This window comes from Nerophis ophidion, linkage group LG12, assembly GCF_033978795.1.
Source record: "Nerophis ophidion isolate RoL-2023_Sa linkage group LG12, RoL_Noph_v1.0, whole genome shotgun sequence".
Taxonomy (NCBI): Eukaryota; Metazoa; Chordata; class Actinopteri; order Syngnathiformes; family Syngnathidae; genus Nerophis; species Nerophis ophidion.
Genome location: NC_084622.1, coordinates 32,238,871 through 32,255,168, shown reverse-complemented (window position 1 = coordinate 32,255,168; position 16,298 = coordinate 32,238,871). Strand labels below are relative to the sequence as shown.

Sequence of the window (16,298 nt, the reverse complement as noted above, 5' to 3'; positions counted from 1 at the left end):
TGCCCGAGGAAAGTGATAAGTTTATAATATTTAGCACTGATGGACCTAATAATACAAAGAGCTCCTTGATCAGTTTCCCTGGAAGAGGTTCAAGTAAACATGTTGTTTGTTTTATTCCATTTACACGTTGTAACAATTCCTCTAATGTTATTTCCTCAAAACGAGAGAAACTATTTTGGAGGGCAGTATCCGCCGTATATACAATCGTGTCAGTGTTAATAGAACCCCGTTGTAGCTGGGACGCATTGTCTTTAATCTCCTTTCTAATGACTTCAATTTTCTTACTAAAGAGTTGCATAAAGTCATCAGCTGAGTGGGTGGAGCTACTGGAAGGAGTCCCTTGTTGGGTTAGCGATGCTACCGTACTAAACAAAAATTTAGGATCGTTTTTATTGCGGTGGATGAGATTTGAGTAATAATTAGCTTTAGCTAAGGTAAGCATGCGTTTATAAGTTATTAAACCATCACTAAATGCTTGATGGTGCACCTCAAGTTTAGTCGTGCGCCATTTGCGTTCCAGCTTTCTGCATAATAATTTCTGAGCTCTAGTTTCTTCTGTAAACCACGGGGTGCGCTTTTTTGGAGCCTTTTTTAACTTTAGCGGTGCTATGTTATCAATGGTTTCGCGCAGGGCGTCATTAAAGTTGTTAGTGAGGTTATCAATAGAGCCCACATACTTTGGGAATGGTGCCATTACCGAGGGCAGTAGGTCAGCAAGAGCTGTCGTTGTGGCCGTATTAATGTTGCGGCTGCTATAGCAGTTATTATTATTATTAGTTTGACGAACATGCGTCTGAACCTCGAATTTTATAAGATAATGATCGGACAATACTTTAGTATACGGGAGTATCGTAACTTTGGAAGCGGTGATACCCTTGACAAGCACTAGGTCTATCGTATTACCGTTGCGATGCGTGGGTTCATTTATTATTTGTGTGAGACCACAGCTATCAATTATAGTCTGGAGCGCTACGCACGGTGGGTCCGATGGGGTATTCATATGGATATTAAAGTCCCCCATTATGATTATATTATCGGCGTGTGTCACTAGATCAGCAACGAACTCTGAGAATTCATTGATAAAGTCCGAACAGGGCCCTGGGGGGCGGTAGATAACAGCCAGGTGTAGAGGCAGCGGTGTGACAGACCTCATAGTAAGCACCTCAAACGATTTATATTTATTATTTATGTTAGGACTAAGGTTAAAGTTTTCGTTGTATATTAGTGCGACCCCCCCACCCCTTTTAAGCGGACGGGCAATATGCGCATGTGTAAAGTTAGGAGGACATGCCTCATTTAGCGCAAAAAAGTTGTTTGGTTTAAGCCAGGTTTCACTGAGACCGATGACGTTAAGATTGTTGTCTCTGATGATATCATTAACTAACAACGTTTTGGGAGACAATGATCTTATGTTTAAAAAACCTATATTATAGGTAGTGGGCTGTTTTAGGGAATTTTTGATCAAATTATCCGTAGTAGCAATATTAATAATGTTGTGTTTATTATACCCAGTGCATTCAGTATAATTACGACCATATCTAGGAATTGATACGACGGGAATGTTCCGATTGTTTGATTGTTGCTTTGATAAACTGCACGCATCATGGTTAGCCTCCTCAGTAACGGGGATTTTCCGATTGTTTGTTTGTTGCTTTGATAAACTGCACGCATCATAGTTAGCCACCTCAGTAAAACACATGTCCAACTCTGAAACACTCAAAGCAGAAAAAACTTGTTCTAATTTAACTGACTCCTTACCCAGACCAGTAGTCTCGCATCCCTTATTTAAATCCGTCTTCAGGGTGGAGGGAAGTGGTGTTCTGTGGGGATTAGCCTTCTGCTTTGTTTTTAGCCCCGCTCGACATCCGCGTTTCCGATCACACCGCTGGCGTCTGCTCCGTAGACGGCCCCCGCTGCTACTAGACTCCGCTGCTTCACAGGCCGCTGGATGTAGCCGCCGACGTATCCCCATGCTAGTTAGCATGTTTAGCACGCCCGCGTCTATCAGTCCAAAACGGCCCGATGTGTCCATATCCAGAAGTGTCTGGCGGTCGTACGTGATCACGGAGTGACCACGATGCGAGCCAGCCATGAAGTCTGCAGAACTGGTCGGCATTTCCGCCAAATGTTCCATCATTTGTATGTAGATTATATTTATTTTCCATTACAAACAGGATAACTTAAATACCCTGGCAGTGGAAATAAGTTTAAATGTTTGTATTTACATTTTTTGAGTTGATTTTCATAAAATATGCTATTTAACTGCTACTGTTTAACAAAGACTGATTTGAATTGTGTTTGCACAACAAATGTTTTGGCGCTTCTGTTCATGTGGGAGAATATTCCAATAAAGGTGCACTACACACTACTTTTGAATTCATTATTGGGCTTTGCGTATACAATGCAGTTAATCACGATTAATCGGAGAAAAGGTGCGATTAACTTCGATTAAAATTTTTAATCGTTGCCTAGCCCTAATATATACATATGTATATATATATACACACACACACACACATATATATATATATATTTGGGAAGGCCATTCTAAAACCTTAATTCTAGCCTGATTTAGCCATTCCTTTACCTCTTTTGACGTGTAAAGCACCAGTTCCATTGGCAGCGAAACAGGCCCAGAGCATAATACTACTACCACCATGCTTGATGGTAGGATGGTGTTCCTGGGATTAAAGGCCTCACCTTTTCTCATCTAAACACATTGCTGGGTATTGCAGCCAAACAGCTACATTTTTGTTTCATCTGACCCCAGAACTTCCCTCCTGAAGGTTTTATCTTTGTCCATGTGATGTCAGATGAAATAAATATTCATCCTTTTGGCCACAATACCCAGCTGGCTGCAGTAGTAGCAGGTGTTTTTCAAACAACTTTATGGCGACAAATAGTCATCATGTTTGCAAAATAAAACATATCCCCTAACACTTATAAGTCATTTTGGAAATGTTGGGCACTGTATTATAGTTAGTTTGGTAGCTTGAGGTGGTCGTGTGTCCGGGAAGCAAGCACAGAAATGCACAGAAGGATGCACTGTGCAGGGCAGCCTCCAATAGAGTGCTGGCCCCTCTGTGGAGGTGAGTGTGTGTCCAATGCACGGGTAAAATTTCCGCTTTTCTTCTCAATGACAGTATCTCAGTCACATTGCGCCAATTTCTGAGACTCTCCACATTTAAAGTCTGTTTTTAGCACAAATCTATAGAATATGTTAACTTCTCCTTACACAGAAGCAAGGCGATAAAAGTTGGACTCCGATTGGCTGTTCCGCTGTGTCTTTTTTATGCTTTGCAGCAGCACCTGAATGAATGTTTCAGCGTGCCGTTTCATAATTACGACGCTTAGATAGGTAAAATGAAATTTGTAGCAATATCATTAGTCCAGAATTTTAACGAAGGGAACCCACGCAGTCACGGGGAAACATGTAAACTCCATGCAGAAAGACTTTGAGCCCGGCGATCGAACCCAGGATCTTCGTAATGTGAGTCACATACATTAACCCCTCACCCACCGTTCTGCCCTTTCCGCCAAGTCACTTTGTCAAATACCTCTATTTCAGAGGTCACCAACCTTTTTGAAACCAAGAGCTACTTTTTAGGTAGTGATTAATGCGAAGGGCTAACAGTTTGATACACATTTAAATAAATTGCCAGAAATAGCCAATTTGCTTAATCTACCTTTAATAAATAAATCTATATATATAAAAAAATGGGTATTTTTGTCTTTCATTCCGTCTTACATTTTTTTTCCTTTTACGGAAAGTTTTTGTAGAGAATAAATGATGAAAAAAACACTTCATTGAACGGTTTAAAAGAGGAGAAAACAGGAAAAAAATGAAAATTAAATTTTGAAACATAGTTTATCTTCAATTTCGACTCTTTTAAAGTCGAAATTCAACCCAAAAAAATGAAGAGAAAAACTAGCTAATTCGAATCTTTTTGAAAAAATTTAAAAAATAATTTATGGCACATCATTAGTAATTTTTCCTCATTAAGATTAATTTTAGAATTTTGATGACATTTTTTAAATAGGTCAAAATCCAATCTGCAATTTGTTATAAAATATAACAAATTGGACCAAGCTATATATGGGTCACCGTGTTGGTGACCCATGCTCTATGTTCTACACAGTGAATTGTTCCTTGGAGACGCCTTCTGCGGGAAAACGTATTGCTGGCAGTCTTCTGTTGTGTTTTGTGGCATGTTTGCAGTGGTCGTTTTCCCAAAATGCAGAAGAATATCAAGAAGCACTAAAAAGGTAAGGCGAAGAAGTATTCTTTACTTGCATACGTCTAAACACAAACCAGCTAGCTGTTTGGAACGCAAAAGATGTTTGTGGGCAGACTTAGTTCAGCGTAATAACAAAACTAAATAGCATGAAGCAAACATGAACAGTCGCGCAGAGCAAACAAGACTGAGTGGAGAATGAGGCAGGTATAAGTAGCTCTCTGATTGGTGTTTAGGAGCAGGTGAGCCTCCTGACCACTAATCAGGGGCAGGTGAAAACAATCAGTGCTCATAGGAACTATGGAAACTGAAGTGGGCATCAAAACAGAAATAGACACTCAACTAAGAATAATACTGAAAACATAACATGTCCTGACATGACAGGTGATAACACATTAAAGGCCTACTGAAATGAGATTTTCTTATTCAAACGGGGATAGCAGGTCCATTCTATGTGTCATACTTGATCATTTCGCGATATTGACATATTTTTGCTGAAAGGATTTAGGAGAGAACATCCACAATAAACTTCGCAACTTTTGGTGCTAACAGAAAAGCCCTGCGTTTACCGGAAGTCGCAGATGATGACGTCGCAAGTGTGGGGGCTCCTCACATATTCACATTGTTTATAATAGGAGCCTCCAACAAAAAGTGCTATTCGGACCGAGAAAACGACAATTTCCCCATTAATTTGAGCGAGGATGAAAGATTAGTGTTTGAGGATATTGATAGCGACGGACTAGAAAAATGAAAAAAAAACGTGATTGGGACGGATTCCGATGTTTTTAGACACATTTACTAGGATAATTCTGGGAAATCCCTTATCTTTCTATTGTGTTTCTAGTGTTTTAGTGAGTTAAATAGTGCCTGATAGTCAGAAGGGTGTCTCCACGGGTGTGTTGACGCGCAGTGTCTCAGAGGAGTCGACGGCAGCTATGGACGACACAAGCTCAGCTTTTCTCCGGTAAGAAGCGACTTTTTAACCACAATTTTCTCACCGAAAACTGCTGGTTGACATTCCGTCTTGATTCATGCTCGCTTGACCGCGCTCTGATCCATAGTAAAGTTTCACCTCCAGGAATTTTAAACAAGGAATCACCGTGTGTTTGTGTGGCTAAAGGCTAAAGCTTCCCAACTCCATCTTTCTACTGTGACTTCTCCAATATTATTTGAACAAATTTAAGCAGACGACATTTAGCTGGGTGTGTGTGCAGCGCTCATACTTCCTAAAAACCTGTGACGTCTTGCGTACACGTCATCATTACACGACGTTTTCAAGACGAAACTAACGGGAAATTTAAAATTGTAATTTAGTAAACTAAAAAGGCCGTATTGGCATGTGTTGCAATGTTAATATTTCATCATTGATATATAAACTATCAGACTGCGTGGTGGGTAGTAGTGGGTTTCAGTACGCCTTTAATGCTAATGGTGGGACTACTTACTCAGATTTGTGGTTAATACAGGCCATCAATTAAAACATTATTTTACTTTTTTTTCAGCAAGACGATGGATACCATCTGCATTTATATGTTATATTTTTACTATCTGTAAAATTAATCAATACATGACTCAACTAAGTCACAATCATGTGTTTTGGCACTGAAGCTATCCAGTGTAAAATCACTGTGTTTTAATAAGATGAAGGGTTTTTTTTGTGAAATTACTCTGCACTTGATTCGGTTGCATCTACACAGTTTGCAGGACAGTTGTTCGATGTGGATCAAACTATGTGTGCGTGCATTTAGAGCAGTCTAATACAAGAGGAAGTGGGTCACAGTTCCTCAGGGAACCAATCTGGTAGCTTGAACTTCCTCTACGTCATACATGTTTAATGATGGATTGTAACATTTTTAAAAGGCAGCGGCCCGGCCTCAGATGCAATTAACAAAGTCAACATAGAAGCACACGCATAATAACAATACATTTACATCCATCTGTTCGCTCCTGTTACCATATTGTGTAGGAATATGGGAAAATAACTACAAAAGTATGATTTATTCACTAATCATTTTACAAAAAAGATCATTTAGAATAATTCATAATGTTTGTAATAGAAAACATTCAAACTAATTACTAGTAGACTAAAACAATATTAAAATTGAATGATTTTGTGCATTTGAAAACAACTAAAAGTATTCAAAACGCAGACATTGACCTGCTACCCAGGAATGTACAACAATTATTTGCAACAAACCTGGAGAAATACAACTTTAGGAAAAAATTCAACTTAAAACTTTTGTATACACGTACAACACTTAAAACCTTAAGCATATCAGTATGTGGAATTAAATTATGGAATGGAATAAACAAATACACAATGTGCTTATATGATCCAGTTTACGAATAATGTGTTTACAAACTACAAGAAAGAATCTTCATAAATATTGTGAACCTTGTAAAAAATGAGACAATATTTTATCTATCACAGTCTTTAGTAAATTATGTGAACCAAAATTTTTGATGATTTTTTTATGTAAATCTTATTGATATATAACTATGTACTCAGTTTTCTGTTTGTGTTACAGGTTGAGACAGGAAGTGAACAAATATGAACTAATAGTTTTAACCTACTCAGTGGCCTAGTGGTTAGGGTGTTTGCCCTGAAATCGGTAGGTTGGGAGTTCAAATCCCGGCTGAGTCATACCAAAGACTATAAAAAAAAATGGGACCCTTTGCCCCCCTGCTTGGCACTCAATGAGGTTGACTGATGAACATTATCACATAATAATTGTTCAGAAACTATAAGTAATGACAAACAAAGATAGAAAACTATTAACAATGGGGCAGTAAAGCTCGGTTGTTAGAGCGGCCGTGCCAGCAACCTGAGGGTTCTGGGTTCGATCCCTGCTTCTGCCATCCAAGTCACTGCTGTTGTGTCCTTGGGCAAGGCACTTCACCCACATGCTCCCAGTGCCACCCTCACTGGTTTAAGTGTAACTTACAGTAGATAATGGGTTTCACTATGTAAAGCGCTGTGAGTCACTGGAGAAAAGCGCTATATAAATATAATTCACATTCACATAATTCACAACCGCAACATTTAAGAGTAAAAAAAAACCCACTATGTGCTTGTTCTATTTTTAAACAAAGAAAACAATCTGAAATGTTCTTTTTTTTTTTTAAGTTATCGTGCCGTTATTTTACCACTCCTGCCCACAGTAGATTTTTCTCCTTGCGGTCCTCGATCTAAAATGAGTTTGACACCCCTGGTTTAGAACATGTTTAGTTTTATTCATTATTGACGTGTTTCCTGCTACTTTATGTTGTATATTTTTTACATGAGATTTCCAATTCATTTGATAATCTATTATTACACCCAAAACATTTGTTTTCTTTTACCCTTTCAATGGCTAATCTGTGTAATTGTATTTGTATTTGACTTTCTCTTCTACTGCAACCAAATAGCATTATTTTAGTTTTGCTGATGTAGTTTTTTCTCCAGACTTTTTTCCTGTCTCCAAATAGTCAACTCAACAAATATGATTCCAGTGACCACTACTTCTCATAGACATAACACAAGAAGTAAACTTTTATTAAAAGGGAAAAATTGTCATCTAAAGTGTACAAGCTTTAGTATAGCCTGTAGAGCAGGGGTCACCAACCTGGTGCCCGCGGGTAGCCCATAAGGACTAGATGAGTAGCCCGCTGGCCTGTTCTAAAAAATAGCTCAAATAGCAGCACTTACCAGTGAGCTACCTCAATTTATTAAATTTTATTTATTTACTATCAATCTGGTCTCGCTTTGCTCGACATGTTTAATTCTAAGAGAAACAAAACTCAACTAGAATTTGTAAATCCAAGAAAATATTTTAAAGACTTGGTCTTCACTTGTTTAAATAAATGTATTTATTTTTTTACTTTGCTTCTTATAACTTTCAGAAAGACAATTTTAGAGAAAAAATACAACCTCTGGAAAATCTAGAAGAAATAATGATTTGTCTTTGTTAGAAATATAGCTTGGTCTAATTTGTTAGATATTCTAACAAAGTGCAGATTGGATTTTAACCTATTTAAAACAGGTCATTAAAATTTTAAAATCAATCTTAGTCAGGAAAAATTACTAATGATGTTCCATAAATTTTTTTGTTTTTTTTTCAAAAAGATTCGAATTAGCTAGTTTTTCTATTTATTTTTTTCGGTAGAATTTTGAATTTTAAAGAGTCAAAATTGAAGAAAAACTATGTTACAAAATTTTATTTTAATTTTTTTCGTGTTTTCTCCTCTTTTAAACCGTTCAATTAAGTGTTTTTTTTATTATTTATTCTCTACAAAAACCTTCCGTAAAAGGAAAAAAAATGTACAACGGAATGACAAACAGAAATACCCATTTTTTAATATATATATATATATATATATATATACACATATACATATATATATATATATATATATATATATATATACACATATACATATATATATATATATATATACACATATATATATATATATATATATATATATATATATATATATATATATATATATATATATATATAGATAAATATATATATATATATAATTAAAGGTAAATTGAGCAAATTGGCTATTTCTGGCCATTTATTTAAGTGTGTATCAAACTGGTAGCCCTTCGCATTAATCAGTACCCAAGAAGTAGCTCTTGGTTTCAAAAAGGTTGGTGACCCCTGCTGTGGAGATTGATAGTTCTATAAAAGAATCAAATTCTTTAAACATTTTTAAAAAGTGTTTTAAGCTAAATTCATTGCGACGTTATGCTTAGTATATTTAGCACACCCCTTATGGTTGAGGGATTCAAATGGGTCGCATAATTTTGGTCTTGACCTCTGTATGTATGTATGAGATTATCGCAAGTCTTCAAGATGCAACCTCTTAATCAAATTTGAATAATAGGATAGTGAGACTGATTTGGTGAATTTAAAGATTCCTTTTTTATTCATAAATGAAATTGTAAATGGGTATTTGTTTGGTAGATTCTAAAATATATTGTATTGTATATTATATGATGATGTATATTTTAACTGTGGGTTCCTGTCCATAAGCCGTACGCTTGTAGGGATGACCTTTTTGCAAAACGGACCCTGATATTAACAAAAAAAACAATAATGAAATACAAAAAAACTATGTATATCTGTAAATAAAAAATACATGAATAAATATTAAGAGCAGGAGAGTCAAAGAAGCAATATTAACTGGATATTCTAGCTCAAAGCTTGTTTGTTTTTCTGGATGCATCAAAGAGCCGAGAGCTAAAAGGGGATGCCGGGTGGGGCTTCTGTCTCACTATATTATAGAGTATGTACATTAGAACAAAAACAAAAACAAAGCAACTCTGCTTTTTTTAGCTTGCTCAATTGTGTTAGAAGGATGATGGACTCTTAAGAGAGGAAAGCAACAAGTTCACATCTGCCACTTTTCTCACTGCCCATTGAAACCAGTGGAGTAAATAGGCATCCATAAATCAAGTAATGCATGGCTCCCTTACCAGAGTCCGTGAAGCGAGGTCTGGCCAGGTCCCTGAAGTAGTAGATGAAATCTATGCAACTGTCGTCCTGCACCTCTCCCTTGGAGCACAGGTCGGAGAGCAACTCCAGCGCCTTTCGACAAATCTCATCCTCTCTTTCTGCAGGCATTGCCCTCCAGCATCCTCCTGACTGCTCGGCCTCCCTGCAGGCTGATCCTTCACCTCTTGTCACACCGCCGGAGACGCACCACCACCACCAACACCACCAGCAGCAGCAGGGCACCGCGGCTCCACCCCTGGATGACGACGTATTCACCAAGTCAAACCGAAACCCCAACTTGGATGTAATAGTTCAGGTTTTCGAGGAGTTTTTTGTTGTTTTTTTTTGTCTAAAAGAAAACTGTTGCTTTTTACACTTCCAGTGCCCGGCGAGTTGTTCCTCCTCTGTCGCCTATTGAAGCATCGGCAGCCGGGAAAGAATGAGTGATTGGAGGCGGTCTGCTCTCGGTAAAGCTCTCAACGCACTGACTGAGATGCTGAGACGCACAGGAAGTTACTAAACCCGCCTACTTATTGTCTGTTTTTTTTTTCTTAGCTTAATTTGTATCGGAGTTTTTATAGCGAACAGATACATTGACTTGATAAAAAAATAAATAAATAAATAAATTTAAAAAAAGATTTAAAAAAAAAAATAAAATAAAAAAAAATAAAAAATAAAAAAAAAAATAAAATAATATATATATATATATATATATATATATATATATATATATCAATAAATCAATCAATGTTTACTTATATAGCCCTAAATCACTAGTGTCTCAAAGGGATACAGTGGGGCAAACAAGTATTTAGTCAGCCAGCGATTGTGCAAATTCTCCCCCCTAAAAATGATGACAGAGGTCTGTAATTTTCATCATAGGTACACTTCAACTGTGAGAGACAGAATGTGAAAAAAAATCCAGGAATTCACATTGTAGGGATTTTAAATAATTTATTTGTAAATTATGGTGGAAAATAAGTATTTGGTAAACCATTCAAAGTTCTCACTGATGGAAGGAGGTTTTGACTCAAAATCTCACCATACATGGCCCCATTCATTCTTTCCTTAACACGGATCAATCGTCCTGTCCCCTTAGCAGAAAAACAGCCCCAAACCATGATATTTCCACCCCCATGCTTCACAGTAGGTGTGGTGTTCTTGAAACAACTCAGTATTTTTCTTCCTCCAAACACGCCGAGTTGAGTTTATACCAAAATGGATACATGGATGATACAGCAGAGGACTGGGAGAATGTCATGTGGACAGATGAAACCAAAATAGAACTTTTTGGTATAAACTCAATTCATCATGTTTGGAGGATGAAGAATACTGAGTTGCATCCCAAGAACACCACACCTACTGTGAAGCATGGGGGTGGAAACATCATGCTTTGGGGTTGTTTTTCTGCTAAGGGGACAGGACGATTGATCCGTATTAAGGAAAGAATGAATGGGGCGATGTATCGTGAGATTTTGAGCCAAAACATCCTTCCATCAGTGAGAGCTTTGAATGGTTGACCAAATACTTATTTTCCACCATAATTTACAAATAAATTCTTTAAAATTCCTACAATGTGAATTCCTGGATTTTTTTTCACATTCTGTCTCTCACAGTTGAAGTGTACCTATGATGAAAATTACATACCTCTGTCATCATTTTGAGGGGGAGAACTTGCACAATCAGTGGCTGACTAAATACTTTTTTGCCCCACTGTATATATATATATATATATATATATATATATATATATATATATATATATATATATATATATATATATATATATATATACATGTGTATATATATATATATATATATATATATATCTTATTTGAGTGCGGAATGCAAAACAAATTATATCCATCCATCCATCCATTTTCTACCGCTTATTCCCTTTTGGGGTCGCGGGGGGCGCTGGCGCCTATTTCAGCTACAATCGGGCGGAAGGCGGGGTACACCCTGGACAAGTCGCCACCTCATCGCAGGGCCAACACAGATAGACAGACAACATTCACACTCACATTCACACACTAGGGCCAATTTAGTGTTGCCAATCAACCTATCCCCAGGTGCATGTCTTTGGAATTGTGAGGAAGCCGGAGTACCCGGAGGGAACCCACGCATTCACGGGGAGAACATGCAAACTCCACACAGAAAGATCCCGAGCCTGGATTTGAACCCAGGACTGCAGGACCTTCGTATTGTTAGGCAGACACACTAACCCCTCTGCCACCGTGAAGAGGGGAAGAACAAATTATACATTTTGTTCAAAAAAGTGAAATTGAAATATTTATGCGTTTAAATTACATGTAAATACCTGAAGGTTGTCTGATGTGTTGTCAATGTGGAAGCATTGTGTCGCTGTCCCTCTTACTGCAATAGTTGCAGTAACACCTGTCTCTTTATATGCGTTGGACACGCCTTCCTACGTCCCTTTTGTCCATGATAACGAGAGTGGTAGGCAACGACAAAAAAAAGTTAATTTATTTTTTCGTAAATAATTTAAGGTTCACTATTTCTTGCTTTGTACTAATATATGTTTGATGGCAGAACATACTTGCCAACCTTGAGACCTCCGATTTCGAGAGGTGGGGGGCGTGGTCGGGGGTGGGGCGGAGGCGTGGTTTAAGGGCGTTGTTGAGGCGGGGGGCGTGGTTAAGAGGGGAGGAATATATTGACAGCCAATACACCAACTCGAATATTTCATATATATATATGTATGTATATATATATATATATATATATATATATATATATATGCATGAAATACTTGACTTTCAGTGAATTATAGCTGTATATATTTATTTTATTATATATGTATAAATAAAAGAAATAGTTGAATTTCAGACGGCACCTATCAAATACACAGTAGTAAAAACACAGTGGTTCTACTAACTGTACTGTGCTTGCTGGTTACTAAAAAAACAAAAAACAACACTTACCTTTCACTATTTGAGTAACGTCGCTTCCGAGTTTCCAGAAGATGGCGCCAGTATGTGCTTTGACCTGCCGTGTCACGCTGTCAGCTCTGTTCGTTTTTGTGTTGTTTGCGTCTATTTCCGTCTCTGTCAGCTCACTGCTTGTGTATGACTGCCAAACACTGTTGGATCTTTGCCCTTCTCCCACTGATATGATCAACTTCAACGTTGGTTTTTCGACATCCCAGTCAGCTTTTTCACCTTGCCGGATTCCTGCCTTCCTTTACCGCCTCGTGGATCCTCTCCCCCGCCACCTGCGGGCTGTGTGTCGGGCCCCACCTTGATAAGCTGCGCCCTTGGACATGCTGGCCCCCGCCAGGTTTGGTCTTGTAAACGCAAGATCTTTGACACACAAAACGTTTATCCTGAAGGATTTCTTCACTTCCCGCGGACTTGACTTCCTCTGTGTGACGGAAACAGGGCTGAGAGCCAGTGAGTCCGCGCCTCTTAATGAATTTCTGCCTCTGGAGTGTTCCTACTTTAAATAGCCGTGGTCGTTTTTAAAAATTACTTTAAATGCCTTCAGATCCGCCTGCAATCCTCCTTTTCAAGCTTTGAACTGTGCATGTTTGAGCTGGACGAGGGCATGGCCTCCAGCTGCGGCTAAATTTCGGGATATTTTCGGGAGAAAATTTCTTCCCGGAGGTTTTCGGGAGAGGCGCTGAATTTCGGGAGTCTCCCAGAAAATCCAGGAGGGTTGGCAAGTATGTGGCAGAAACATTTTGACAACAATTGTACTTCCTGTATTGTCAGTAGGTGCAGCTGAGCAGAAACCCCTGTGTCAGTCCATCCATCCATCCATCCATCCATTTATTTTCTACCGCTTTTCGCTTTTGGGGTTGCTGGAGCCTATCTCAGCTGCATTCGGGCGGAAGGCGGAGTACACCCTGGCCATGTCGCGAACTCATCACAGGGCCAACACAGATAGACAGACAACATTCACACTCACATTCACACACTAGTTCCAAATTTAGTGTTGTCAATCAACTTATCCCCAGGTGCATGTCTTTGGAGTTGGTAGGAAGCCGGAGTACACGGTGGAAAAGGGGTAAGTGCATGTGCCTCACATAGTAGTCCTGGGTTTGATCCTGCGCTCAGGATATTTCTGTGTGGAGTTTGCACGTTCTCCCCGTGACTGCGTGGGTTCCCCGTGTCGGTCGTGTTCCATTAAAAGCCACACCGCGAAGTAAAAGAACACCGGTTACATACAGTTGTGGTCAAAAGTTTACATACACTTCTAAAGAACATAATGTCATGGCTGTTTTGAGTTTCCAATAATTTCTACAACTCTTGTTTTTTTGTGATGGAGTGATTAGACCACATACTTGGTCACAAAAAACATTCATGCAGTTTGGTTCTTTATGAATTTATTATGGGTCTACTGAAAATGTGACCAAATCTGCTGGGTCAAAAGTATACATACAGCAATGTTAATATTTGGTTACATGTCCCTTGGCAAGTTTCACTGCAATAAGGCGCTTTTGGTAGCCATCCACAAGCTTCTGGTTGAATTTTTGACCACTCCTCTTGACAAAATTGTTGCAGTTTAGCTAATTTTGTTGATTTTCTGAAATTAACTTTTTTCTGCAGCATTGTTCACATGTTTAGGTCAAGACTTGGGAAGGCCATTCTAAAACCTTAATTCTAGCCTGATTTAGTCATTCTTTTACCACTTTTGATGTTTGTTTAGGGTCATTGTCCTGTTGGAACACCCAACTGCGCCCAAGACCCAATCTCCGGGCTGATGATTTTAGGTTGTCCTGAAGAATATGGAGGTAATCCTCCTTTTTCATTGACCCATTTACTCTCTGTAAAGCACCAGTTCCATCCATCCATTTTCTACAGTGAGGGGCGCTGGTGCCTATCTAAGCTACAATCGGGCAGAAGGCGGAGTACACCCTGGACAAGTCGCCACCTCATCGCAGGGCCAACACAGCTAGACAGACAACATTCACCAATTTAGTGTTGCCAATCAACCTATCCCCAGGTGCATGTCTTTGGAGGTGTGAGGAAGCCGGAGTACCCGGAGGGAACCCACGCAGTCACGGGGAGGACATGCAAACTCCACACAGAAAGTTCCCGAGCCCGGGATTGAACCCAGGACTACTCAGGACCTTCGTATTGTGAGGCAGACGCAATAACCCCTGTTCCACCGTGCTGCCGCACCACTTCCATTGGCAGCAAAACAGGCCCAGAGGATAATACTACCACCACCATGCTTGACGGTACGCATGGTGTTCCTGGGATTAAAGGCCTCATTTTTTCTCCTCCAAACATATTAAGTTAAAGTTAAAGTACCAATGATTGTCACACACACACTAGGTGTGGCGAAATTAATCTCTTCATTTGACCCATCACCCATGATCACCCCCTGGGAGCTGGGTATTGCGGACAAACAGCTCAATTTGTGTTTCATCTGACATAACATGGACAAAGATAAGACCTTCTGGAGAAAATTTAGCTGATCTGCATCAATTTTGTCAAGAGGATTGGTCAAAATCTTAACCAGAAGCTTGTGGCTGGCTACCAAAAGCTCCTTATTGCAGTGAAACGTGCCAAGGGACATGTAACCAAATATTAACTTTACTGTAAGTATACTTTTGACCCAGCAGATTTGGTCACATTTTCAGTAGACCCATAATAAATTCATTAAAGAACGGGGTTTGTATATATATACATATTATATATATATATATATATATATATATATACATATATATATATATATATATCCATCCATCCATTTTCTACCGCTTAATCCCTTTTGGGGTCGCGGGGGGCGCTGGCGCCTATCTCAGCTACAATCGGGCGGAAGGCGGGGTACACCCTGGACAAGTCGCCACCTCATCGCAGGGCCAACACAGATAGACAAACAACATTCACACTCACATTCACACACTAGGGCCAATTTTTAGTGATATATATATATATATATATATATATATATATATATATATATATATATATATATATATATATATATATATAAACCCCGTTTCCATATGAGTTGGGAAATTGTGTTACATGGAAAGATAAACGGAATACAATGATTTGCAAATCATTTTCAACCCATATTCACTTGAATGTACTACAAAGACAACATATTTGATGTTCAAACTCAAAAACTTTGTTTTTTTTTGCAAATAATAATTAACTTAGAATATCATGGCTGCAACATGTGCAAAAGTAGTTGGGAAAGGGCATGTTCACCACTGTGTTACATCACCTTTTCTTTTAACAACACTCAATAAACGTTTGGGAACTGACGAAACTAATTGTTGAAGCTTTGAAAGTGGAATTCTTTCTCATTCTTGTTTTATGTAGAGCTTTATTAATTCAACAGTCTGGGGTCACCGGTGTTTTATTTTACGCTTCATAATGCGCCACACATTTTCGATGGGAGACAGGTCTGGAGTGCAGACGGGCCAGGAAAGTACCTGCACTCTTTTAGTACGAAACCACACTGTTGTAACACGTGGCGTGGCATTGTCTTGCGGAAATAAGCATGATAATGTTGCTTGGATGACAACATATGTTGCTCCATAACCTGTATGGACCATTCAGCATTAATGGTTCCTTCACAGATGTGTCAGTTA

General features: G+C 38.7%; 1 protein-coding gene across 1 annotated transcript in view; it reads right to left on the bottom strand.

Moving 5' to 3' along the window:
* The window catches only part of syt9b (synaptotagmin IXb), a 108,406-nt gene extending 98,213 nt beyond the window's left edge, over positions 1 to 10,193 (bottom strand). Inside the window, exon 1 of the mRNA XM_061917387.1 lies at positions 9,703 to 10,193. Within this exon, the coding sequence (XP_061773371.1) occupies positions 9,703 to 9,850 (148 nt within the window). The 5' untranslated portion in view covers positions 9,851 to 10,193. The remainder of the gene's footprint in view (positions 1 to 9,702) is intronic.
* Between the last annotated feature and the right edge of the window lie 6,105 nt (positions 10,194 to 16,298).